Source organism: Trypanosoma rangeli, assembly GCF_003719475.1.
Source record: "Trypanosoma rangeli strain AM80 chromosome Unknown Tra_15.4_contig_00031, whole genome shotgun sequence".
Lineage (NCBI taxonomy): Eukaryota > Euglenozoa > Kinetoplastea > Trypanosomatida > Trypanosomatidae > Trypanosoma > Trypanosoma rangeli.
In genome coordinates, this window is record NW_021705775.1 from 75,683 (window position 1) to 85,805 (window position 10,123).

Here is a 10,123-nt window from a genome sequence, read left to right on the forward strand (position 1 = left end):
GCTTCAAACTGTCCCCTTTCCCCCTATATTTGTTTCTGCAATTATATAATTGACCCAAACGTGTACCTATCCAACACCAATATATGGCTGTCGATGACAGTATGTACTCTATACCTTTGCTTCGTGGCGTTATTTGCGGGTCGGTGGTGGATTTCCCCGCTTGGTGTGTAGTCCCACGCGTATTCCTCGTTCTTTTCCCCTCTGTGCTGGCACTACCAGCCACCTTAAACCCACAATCTCGTGAATAATAATTTAAAAAAGCACGCAGAAACGCGCAACAGCATGGAGCAGTAAAAAGAATATATCTGTAGCCAGAGTATAATTAGGCAGAAACCCCCCCCCCCACGAAAAAAAAAAAAAAACAAACAACAACAACAACAGAGAGACAACGAGGAGGTAAACAAACGGGGAAGGGGAAGTGAAAAGTACTTTTAAAGGTACATTGCTTTTCCCTCTCCCACCCATCCTTGCATGCATAAAAGCAAACAATGGAGTTGGTGGTGTAAAAGCAAGAGAAGTAGGCTTGATACTCAGACTTTGCACACACACACACACACGCATGCACACATAGACAAAAGACAGGTACAGACAGCCACACAACCTCTGTAACGCCAGTGAAGTTGACTTCATCTAACACTCCTCTATTCCTATCACATTTGAGCGCGGTACACGCAAATAACCATAAATACATGCTTGTATGTCATTTCAATGTTTTTTGTTGTTTTTTTTTCTGTGTGTTCTCCATCGGTACTTCCAGCGGTCACTTCCTTGCTCACCTCTTTACATCGTGAACTCTCTTTCTTTCTTCATTTTCTTTACTCCTCCCATCCAGGCAAGCATATATATATATATATATATATAAACGTGTCTGAGTGTGTTGGCTTCAATGGTTACATCTCGTATGGGATAAAGTGTATCTCCAGCGTCTTCTTCAGGCGTGAGACCTCCTCTTCGACAGACCGCACCTCCTCACGGCGCCGCGCCTCAGAACGACGCAGGTCCTCCTGAAGTGTCTCGATCACTTCCTCCTGATTTGTGATACGGGCCCTGAGGTGGGTTTCATTCTCAAGGGCTAACTGCTCTTGTATCTCCATCTCCCGCGTCAGCTCGCCGACCTTCTCGCTGAGAATCGCGATGGTGCCCTCATACGTCGTCACCTCACCCTCAATGGTCTTACGGTGCGGAATAAAATGCGCGTCCAGCAGGTTGCAGAGACGGTTAATCTCCTCGTCCTTTGCCGCGGTCACCACCTCCAGATTCCGCTGCGCGTCCTGCAGTGCCGTCTGAAGGTGAAACGTCGTCGCCTTCAGCACCGCGACCTCTGACATGAGCTGCGCCTCCCGTTCCTTGGCGGCATCCTGCTTCTCTGAGAAGGTGTTGCGCACGTCATCCAGCTCCTTCTCTTTCTCCTTCGTCTCGTCAAAGGTTCGCGACAGCTCCGTCTCATGCAGCTTCTGTTCATGTAGTAGTTTCTGCTGTAACTGAGAAATGATGGTCCGGTTATTTGAGACTTGGGCATTGAGAAAGGTGATCTTGTCAAACGTTTCTCGTTCCTTGCGGCGCAGCAAAAGCTCCAGCTCCTCCATGCACTTTTGGTTGGCCTCCAGTTCAACAAGGGTATTCTGCAGCTCCCCTTCGAGATTCATCCTGGCTGTTTGCGTGGACTCCGCTTCCTGTTCCGCTCGCTCCTGCAAGGCCCGTAGCTCTGCGCTTAAATACGTGGAGTCGCTCTGAACCTGCTCTAGGTGCTGCTGGTACTCGCGCAGCATGACATCGGATTTGAGTTTAACTTCGGCATTCTCATTCTTCAGGGCATCAACCTCGTCCTGTAGCTTCGCACACCTCGTTTCTAGTTGCAGCAGCTCCTCATTCGCTCGGCTGACGCGCCGGCGTTCTTCCTCAATCTGCTCTTCGTAACGACGCTTATTTTCATCGAGTTGGCCGTTGAGCAACTGCATGAGTGTCACATTCTTTCGATCATCTGCCTCACGCGCCTCCACGACCTCTTGCATAGAGCGATTCATTGCGAGCGCCTTCTCCAGTTCTCGTTGCAGATTGCCAATTTTTGACACCTGCGCCCGCACCTCTGCCTCCTTGTTGTCCAACGTTTCCTCCATCTTCGCAGCATACTCCGCATGCTCGGCCTTGAAGAGACCAAAGTCCGTCCGCAGTTCCTCAATCTCGTCAGAGAGAGCAGTGATATTTTTATTGGCCTCCTCGCGCACGCTGCACAGTTTCAGCTCCGCGCTTTGTTTCTCATGTAGCAGAAGCCGCTGCTTCTCGTCCAGCTCCACACGCAGTAGGCTCACCTCGTTAAGCAGCGAGTCTCGCATTAAGACAAGTTGTTCCACCTGACTCTCCGACGCGGCACGCTCGTCATGCAGGGAGGTGGTTAGCTGTTCCACCTTGGCCATAAGCTCTTTCACCCTGGCATCCTTCTCACGGACGATACGGGCCTGTTCCTCCTTCCACAAAATGAGGCGTTCTTCCTGCTCCTCGCGGTCACGGCGGTCATTTTCACGTTTTTGAAGCTCCTCCGTCTCATTTTCCACAACATACAGCTGCTTCAGACGGAGTACCTCAGCGCTCTCTTTCTTCTTCCCTCCCTTCTTCTTTCCCTTCTTCGGAGGCATTGTCACCTCACTGATTATACCCTTCCTTGAGCTGCCAGCAGCAGCCTGAAAGGCAAACCAAGCAAACAAAACAAAAAAGAGGGGGAGAGAACGAGAGATATGGACACAAATGGAGAGGTCATGAAGCGCAGGTCAACAAAAAACATGTGGAAAAAGGCAAAACCAACAGCAGCAGCAACAATAACAAACGCAAAAAAATCTTCAAGTTTTATGTCTATGATAGGACTCCCGTTCCAACTTTCTTTCTCTTTTTTCACTGAAAACACGGGAGGGCAAAAGAGAGGTCATCAGGGAGACGAGGTGTTTGTATCTTGTGGGCGTGAACTGAGGTGCGCGTTGGCTCCTGCCCAGTGTTGCTGCACCTCTGCACTTGAGTCACAGCTGTACGTAGGCGAGACAAGGTGGTAAGCAGCAGCCTATACGTTTCAGCAGAACAGCACACACCGCTTGACTCTATATGTTTAACTAGTCTATTAACCTCTATACATAATTCTTGAACATCCACTGCCAGGGAGTCGAACTGAAACCCCGCCTCAATTCTGTAAAGTACAGTTTCCAAACTGGTGTTTACTGTGGATAGGCAACTGGATGGAGAAATTCCGCCCATAGAGGAAAGCCATGAAATACCCTTTCTTTCCAACTCTTCATTTTTGCTATCTTCCGATATCATATGTATCTATATATGTATATATTCTATGTAACTATCTATCACCATATACAAAAGTTATACAGAGATCTAAAGAAATCGTAACGGACGTGGGCACTCCAACAACTGCAGCAATAACAAGAAAACAAAAAAAAAAAAACAGCAACATATATATGTGTGTGTGCATATATATAAGCAACTAGATGAAAAAATCACACAAATTGGGGGATTTTTTTTTTTACAATTCTTTCTTTTTCCTTGATTTTCCTTTTCTTCTTCCTCGTTTCTCCCTCTTTTTTTTTTCTTTCCTTGAATTCGTAAAGAAACACCGTTTATGCAGGCACCGATCATCACCATTAATATCGCCTTCTAAGAATTTTGCAAGTATTGGGAGAGCCAGCGGAAGGCATCACCGTAGCCAATCTTCTTAACAACGCTGCACATGAAGACCTCGAGGGGGCGAACAGCAGAATCTGTCACTTTGTTTTGCTTACCCGTGGGGAGCCCTGTGAGGCCCATAGCAGCAATGAGATGTTCCTCTGATACAGCACGCGGCACATCAATTTTGTTACCAAGTATGATAAAGGGTGTCCTGGAAAGTTCCTCTGTTTGTAGCAGCATATCCAGCTCTTGTTTTGCCTCTTGGAAGCGTTCAGGGTTGGCAGCATCGACAATAAAAACAACACCATCAACTTTCGTGAAGTAATCCTTCCAAAGACGTCGAGCTTCCAAGTGTCCGCCCATATCGATGGTCTTCAATTTGATACCACCCAGTGTAAGTTCTTCCACGTTCGGATGGAAGGTGGGTCTGTGGACATGGACTTGATCGGTGGCAAGTTTACCAAGCAGCGTCGTCTTTCCAGCGTTGTCAAGTCCAAGAAACAAAATCTTGCCCGTTTTGTTGCTGAAACCAAGGTAGGACATCATGTCCCAGAACCAAGAAAACCAACCCATTTTCTTCTCTAACAACAATGCTTACAAGAAGCCACCAACCAAAAGAGACAGAATAGATGAAATAGGTGTATGCAGTGTAAACAAAAAAAAAATCAAATCCCTCTCCCCAGTCACAGAGAGAGAGAGAGAGAAGAAAAAAAGTAAAACGAAAAAAAAAAAAGAGCTAAACAAATTGTCCCACAAAAGGCTCCAACTACAAACAATTAAGCAAAAATCAGTTGAACATGCATCAGTTATTTTTTAAACTTAGACCTGCCCTTGGGCCGCGGCCTATGTGAGTTGCACCATGGACGATCATTCTCAACATCCCACTGTCTAGAGTGGGCTAAAAGTTTGTGTTCCGAGCTCATCACCGCCTCCATATTCGCATAAACCTTCATGGGGACCCCCTCACAGCAGGTGTGAAAATGATCCCTTTGAGTAAGAGGCACAAAAAGTGTTCGCTTACATGAACGGCAGCGTTTTAAAAGCACATGCTTTATCTTGAGTAGGCGTGTCGGATCATCCGGATTTTGGCGCCTATAAGCACCTTTAAAATACCGCGGATCCACCATCTGCGGACGTCCATTGAGATTTAGTCCAGCAGGTCTACTTTTCCATGGGTTGAACGCTGTGATTCTAGCACGATAATTAATCCCCACTAGGCTTAGCATCAGGGGCTAAAACATTCATGCTATCAAAAAAACACAAACATAAATAAAAAGCAACAACAACGCAGTATTGCGAGCTGGAAAGAAAGAAAATATAATATAGAATAAAACAACAACAACGTCAATGAATTAACAGACATCTACACAGAATAGCACAAATCATCCCAATATGGAGAGTTAGATAAAATCTCTTCATTATCCAACCTCGACTAGGAGTAGGTGACATCCATGTAACAAGGCAGATAATATCCAGATATGATGTGGTATCTATTCTAAAAAAAACTTGTACCTGCTTCTTTGGTGGTAGCCAAACAAAAAAAAATATGATAATAATAACAATAACAAAATGAAACGTCTATTCTATTCGGGCGCGTTTTCCCCTGCACCTTACTTCTTCAGACGAGGCAACGTTAACATCTTGATCACGTAATACAAGCCTGTTCTTTGCCTCCTCAAAGCTGTTAATAGTCGCTTGATCAACAGCCGAAACTCGCGCACCTGATCTACTAGATAACTCATCCAACATAGACTTCAGCTTCTCAAAACTTTTCACCCAATAGTTAACCTCCTCATTGGCGCAACTAATAGCCTTCATTGCCCAATCCTTCTCAGTTGCTCGATACCTCTCTGCCTCCTCACGCCTCGCTTTAACCTCCTGTAAAGCCTTTTTATACTCCATCTTCCTTCCAAGTTCATAATCAAAGTTTTTTTGAAGCTTCTGAAGCTTATTTTCAATAAGTTGAGTGTTGTGTTTTTCAATGTCCAATTCCACAAGAATTCCACGTATCCGTTCATCTTTTGTATTTTTCTCAGCAAGAAGCTGATTGGAGACGGAATCCAATTTCTGCATTACTTCCTCTTTCATTTTATCAGCAGCATCTCGTTGTTTTTCAATAAGACGAATCTCCGAAAGAAGGTTCTCATTTTTTTTAATTGTGGCCTTCTCTTGGTCTCCCAGACTGAACTCAGCGTTGCGTAGCTGCAAGTGAAGATGTGTGCATCTCTCCTCGGTTTCCCTCTGTATTTTTTTTGAATAGTCCAGAGCCTCTAAAACTCTCTTTTTTTCTTTAACGTGGACCCTGTAAAACTCTACTCCAACAATATCCGCTTTTTCCAACATCCATTTTGCATAATGCTCAAAAGAAAACATCAGTGACCCCATAACGTCTTGAAGCCACCTTGTGGCACACTCTGAGAAATATACGTGTTTTTCTGTAGAGATAGACATTTCTTGTAAAATATTTTCTGTAGCAACAAGCTTATCGGATAGCAATTTGTTGTTTCTTTGAAATTCATTACATCGGTTGCGCTGCTCCTCAACCCCACTCTTCAACAATGTGAGGCTTTCCTCATATTCCCTTATCTGATTTTGAAGTGCTACCAACTCCACATTTCGTGTTTCAATTTCATGAGTTTGTTTTGCTTCACGCTCTCTCTGCTTTTGGATCTCTTCTTCCAGACTCAACTCCATTGCATCTAGTTTATGCATCGCGGCAATCTTTTCAGTATCCAATTCCCGAGTAACACTATCTAAGCGAGATATTTCATTAAAGCATTGCCGCAATAAAGTTTCAATTCCTCCAGTGTGATGAAAAATTGTATCGCACATATCCCCAAGGTATTGCTCACACAACTTGGACCTGATGATAGCTTCCTCTTGAAAAAGTTGTTCAAAGCAATTATTCTTATTTTCCTTCTGTAACTCCTCAATGGCAGTGCGAAACTGAGCTATCAAGTCAGAGTCTTGTAGAACCCTTTCATGAAGTTCCTCATTCTTCAGATTTGCATCACCCAACTGCCTTGTTATACTGTTAATCATCTGCTGTCGTGCAGTCACTTCCGACTCAAGATTCTTAATATCCACAAGAAAACCCTCAATCTTATCTTCAAGCTCTGATTTCATAAGTACAACTGCTTCATCCTTGGCTTCATGCGACACTTTAGTCTGGTGTAATTCAACTTCAATCAATGCCTTTTCTTCATGAAGAGACTTTATCACAGACTGAGCCTCTTCAAAACCATTACGAAGAGTTTGCAGCTGATTTTCTAAAGAAGTTACCAAATAACCATTGTCACTTCGTTCTCGTTCCTCCCTCTTAATATCCGCTGTAAGTTGACTAATAGTCAGTTCCTGTTTTCGTATTTCAGTGTTCTTTTCCTTTAATTGATCAGTTGATGACGCTAGCTTTGTACGCAAATCCAGTATCATTTCCTGCTGTTTGGATGCATTTTGTGAGGCATGTTCAAGATCGCGACGGACTGTCTCTAACTCTAATTGAAGTAGTTTATTCTCTTTTTTGCACTCATGTAGGTCACAGGAAATCTTCTCGGTGTGTCCCTTCTCTTCTATTCCTAGCAACTTAATGGCCTCAATGCGCTGGTTCAGCGTAGAAATCGTAGTTTGAAGTCTTTCAATCGTATCTGATTGTTTTGCATTCTGTAGCTCCAAGGAGCGGATTTCATCATCCTTTGAGTGGCAAATTTCCTGCCATTTATTGCCCGCCTCGTCCAATTTGAAAACAGTTTCATCCCGTGTATATATATCATTCTGTAATGATTCAATACGAGAATGCAACGACGCTATCTTCTTCTCCGTTGCAGCAGCTGCAGATTCCAACCTTGAAGAGTGCTCCCTCTCACACTGTAGTTGTTTTAACACATCCGCACGACTGCTCACCAGCTCTTCAAATTCATGTTGTAACCTTAAAAGTTGCTCTTTAAAAATGTCTAATTCTTTTTGAAGCGCCTCATTCTCCGCAATCCATTGCTTTTCAGCCTCACACCATTTTGCTATGGAGGCATGGGCATCACGTCGGATTTGTTCCTTTTCGCACTCAGTAGATGTAATCCGTTTTTGTTCCGCAACCAATGCAGCTTGTTTTTCTGCCAGTTCCTTTTGTAATGCATGGCACCTTTCCTCTAGTTTAGTTTTCTTCTTGTCGTCATCAGTGAGTGTGACAAGCTCACGCCTTAGCTCCGCTTTATCCTGGTCAAGCTTGGCTATTTGAGCTTGTTGTGTTTTGAGCCTTTCTTCAAGCTCGCGTGTGTAGGCTTTTTCACGTTGCAACTGAAATTCTATGTGTTTCTGGCTTGCCTTCAAACCTTGACGGTTGTCACCCTTTGCAGGAGAATCCATAACCTGAAAGCCAACCAATCAGTGAGGCAAAGTGAAAGATAAGAGCATAGACAACAAATATTTCCCAATGATAATAATGATGACAGTACTGAAAATAATGCATTGACGATTTTCAAAAAGAATCACATCATTCCCCTATCAGTATCCTACTATAAATATTAACGCTAAGCACAGACAAAAAATTATAATATTTCTTTCATTAATATAATGCCTACTCAATTTTCTTTGAATTTCTTAATGCTGCCTTCTTTCCCGATTTCATATAAAAATCTAGAAAAAGAAAAAATAAGCTTATATGGTAGAAGAGTTGAAGGAGAGACCACTGTAAAGTAAACTGATGGTCAAAGAAAGGAACCAACAAAGCTTGTACAATACACAGAAAAAATTGGAACATTTGAATTTTTGTAAGAATGGATTTAAAGGGATTCTGAAGACCAAAAGATGTCCACAAATAATGAGAATACATCAAAAAGTGCACTGCAGAATTAATACATGCCCCAAAGAAGGCAGCTCCATTGCCCATACCGTTCCTTAAAAGAAGCCCATAGATTAAACCAATCGTGGCGTGGTGGTAAATGTGAAGAAAAGACAGTTGTTCATTCTTTTTCCTACAAATCATAAATACTGTATCCAGCATATCCAGAAACTTAGTACAATAATGAACAAAGATCCAGAATTCGATTGTGCGGGTGAAAAGACCGTTAAAATTAAAGAAACCATTCTTCAGAGATGGGGCAAGAGCGATTGCCATTGTGGCCGACAGCGAAATTTGAACAACATTGTAGAACATCATAGGTTTATCAACGTTTAAGGCAGCCCGATGTTGCATCCACTTTCGAAGAAGCACCACCAAAACGATATATGCTGCATGCACCCCAATGATCACAGGCCAAGAAACAAACGAGTTAAAGACTGGATAAAAGCAAAGTCCGCCTTTAGAATGGCACTCTCTTGCATCCAAACATGCGCCCATTGCCTTGGACCCTTCGCCTTCACCTTTTTACTTAGGACACTAAACGGGGAGGGGAAAAAAAATAATAATGACCCTGCTTAAGAAAGGCAGAGGCAACAACTGCACACACTTACAATTGTGAATACCAAACGTGACAACGCCACCTCACACACACTAAAAGACGCCACTGCCTCCACCACTCGGAAAACGTAGACTAAGAAAATAAAATATGCCCCTAAAGCCTGCTTCGTTCCCCTGCTTGTGTGGGCTCGCCTTTTGTTCGTGTAGTTTGGCATCGGTTGAAGATGGGTGCTTTTTGTTTACCTTTCACGTGCTGGCCCTCCCGCTCTTGCAGCGGGAGAGGAGGCACCATCACCCACACACACGCGCGCACCACCCCGCCCGCATCGGAGGCCAATGCGGCAGAGACAGACCATCACGCGGGGGATCTCGCCACCGCCGGTGCTTCCCTGGCCGCGGGGCAGCATTTCTGCCGGGCCCTGCCGGCACGCGCGACGGCGCCGCTGGAGCCGCCAGCGCGCTGAGAAGCCGCGGGTTCCTCCGCCACCACGACCAAAGACGGCTGAGACGATCGCGCCCGCCCCACGAGGCGGCGCCACGCGACAAACGCCGTTTCTGCGAAACCTGCGAGCCACGCGCTGGGCGCTGCATGCGATCGCGCCGTGTAATAAAGTACGGCGGCGCCCCTCTCCCTTGCGGGTGCGCAGGCGGTTGGGGCTCTGCCTTTTCTTCTTGTCTAAGCAGGCGGCGGCGCGAAACGCCACCGCGACGAGGCCGCCCCTTTCATCGCAGGAAGGCAAAGGCATGGGGATCGGAGAGGCGAACGCAATGCGAGAAGAGAAGCATCATCCCAGTTGCCTTTGCCCTGCGCTTCAAACGGGCCGCCCAGCGACATTGAAGTTATCCTCGCTGCTTGTGCTTGTGTGCGCGCGCGTGTTTGCACAGGGCAACGGTGCGCCCATCTTTTCCTGCGGGGGCGTGCGCGAGGTGGTGCTGTTTGCACCTGTTTGAGGCGATGGCAGGCGGAGCGCGTGGGCAGCGGCCCTTCGCACCCACCGCGTTGTTGCTATCGCTGGCTCTCCCCGACATGGTGCGGCGCGTGGGGCGCCCACCTGCTGTTGTGGAGGCCCC

At 45.5% G+C, this 10,123-nt stretch overlaps 7 protein-coding genes across 7 annotated transcripts, besides 11 other annotated features; 1 reads left to right on the forward strand and 6 right to left on the reverse strand.

The window, feature by feature from the left end:
• Positions 1-347: 347 nt before the first annotated feature.
• Positions 348-390: a sequence feature (A-rich).
• Positions 391-540: 150 nt separating this feature from the next.
• Positions 541-599: a microsatellite.
• Positions 600-838: 239 nt separating this feature from the next.
• Positions 839-861: a microsatellite.
• A 29-nt stretch (positions 862-890) lies between these two features.
• Positions 891-2,633, reverse strand: TraAM80_01550 (paraflagellar rod component Par4; the record flags this gene model as incomplete). Its single annotated transcript, XM_029378587.1, has 1 exon — positions 891-2,633. The coding sequence occupies one exon, from the start codon at positions 2,631-2,633 to the stop codon at positions 891-893; it is 1,743 nt and encodes a 580-aa protein (XP_029241609.1).
• Positions 2,634-2,886: 253 nt separating this feature from the next.
• On the reverse strand, positions 2,887-3,303 carry TraAM80_01551 (uncharacterized protein; the record flags this gene model as incomplete). Its single annotated transcript, XM_029378588.1, has 1 exon — positions 2,887-3,303. The coding sequence occupies one exon, from the start codon at positions 3,301-3,303 to the stop codon at positions 2,887-2,889; it is 417 nt and encodes a 138-aa protein (XP_029241610.1).
• A 96-nt stretch (positions 3,304-3,399) lies between these two features.
• Positions 3,400-3,412: a microsatellite.
• Positions 3,413-3,439: a sequence feature (A-rich).
• Positions 3,440-3,447: a microsatellite.
• Positions 3,448-3,509: 62 nt separating this feature from the next.
• Positions 3,510-3,590: a microsatellite.
• Positions 3,591-3,648: 58 nt separating this feature from the next.
• Positions 3,649-4,203, reverse strand: TraAM80_01552 (small GTP-binding protein; the record flags this gene model as incomplete). Its single annotated transcript, XM_029378589.1, has 1 exon — positions 3,649-4,203. The coding sequence occupies one exon, from the start codon at positions 4,201-4,203 to the stop codon at positions 3,649-3,651; it is 555 nt and encodes a 184-aa protein (XP_029241611.1).
• Positions 4,204-4,347: 144 nt separating this feature from the next.
• Positions 4,348-4,367: a microsatellite.
• Positions 4,364-4,393: a sequence feature (A-rich).
• Positions 4,394-4,466: 73 nt separating this feature from the next.
• TraAM80_01553 (uncharacterized protein) lies at positions 4,467-4,886 on the reverse strand (the record flags this gene model as incomplete). The annotated part of the gene is made up of 1 exon (XM_029378590.1): positions 4,467-4,886. One exon carries the CDS (start codon positions 4,884-4,886, stop codon positions 4,467-4,469), a length of 420 nt encoding a protein of 139 aa, XP_029241612.1.
• Positions 4,887-4,913: 27 nt separating this feature from the next.
• Positions 4,914-4,946: a sequence feature (A-rich).
• A 246-nt stretch (positions 4,947-5,192) lies between these two features.
• Positions 5,193-5,230: a sequence feature (A-rich).
• An 8-nt stretch (positions 5,231-5,238) lies between these two features.
• Positions 5,239-8,019, reverse strand: TraAM80_01554 (BRCT domain-containing protein; the record flags this gene model as incomplete). The annotated part of the gene is made up of 1 exon (XM_029378591.1): positions 5,239-8,019. One exon carries the CDS (start codon positions 8,017-8,019, stop codon positions 5,239-5,241), a length of 2,781 nt encoding a protein of 926 aa, XP_029241613.1.
• A 211-nt stretch (positions 8,020-8,230) lies between these two features.
• Positions 8,231-8,992, reverse strand: TraAM80_01555 (fatty acid elongase; the record flags this gene model as incomplete). Its single annotated transcript, XM_029378592.1, has 1 exon — positions 8,231-8,992. One exon carries the CDS (start codon positions 8,990-8,992, stop codon positions 8,231-8,233), a length of 762 nt encoding a protein of 253 aa, XP_029241614.1.
• A 396-nt stretch (positions 8,993-9,388) lies between these two features.
• Positions 9,389-10,003, forward strand: TraAM80_01556 (uncharacterized protein; the record flags this gene model as incomplete). Its single annotated transcript, XM_029378593.1, has 1 exon — positions 9,389-10,003. The coding sequence occupies one exon, from the start codon at positions 9,389-9,391 to the stop codon at positions 10,001-10,003; it is 615 nt and encodes a 204-aa protein (XP_029241615.1).
• Between the last annotated feature and the right edge of the window lie 120 nt (positions 10,004-10,123).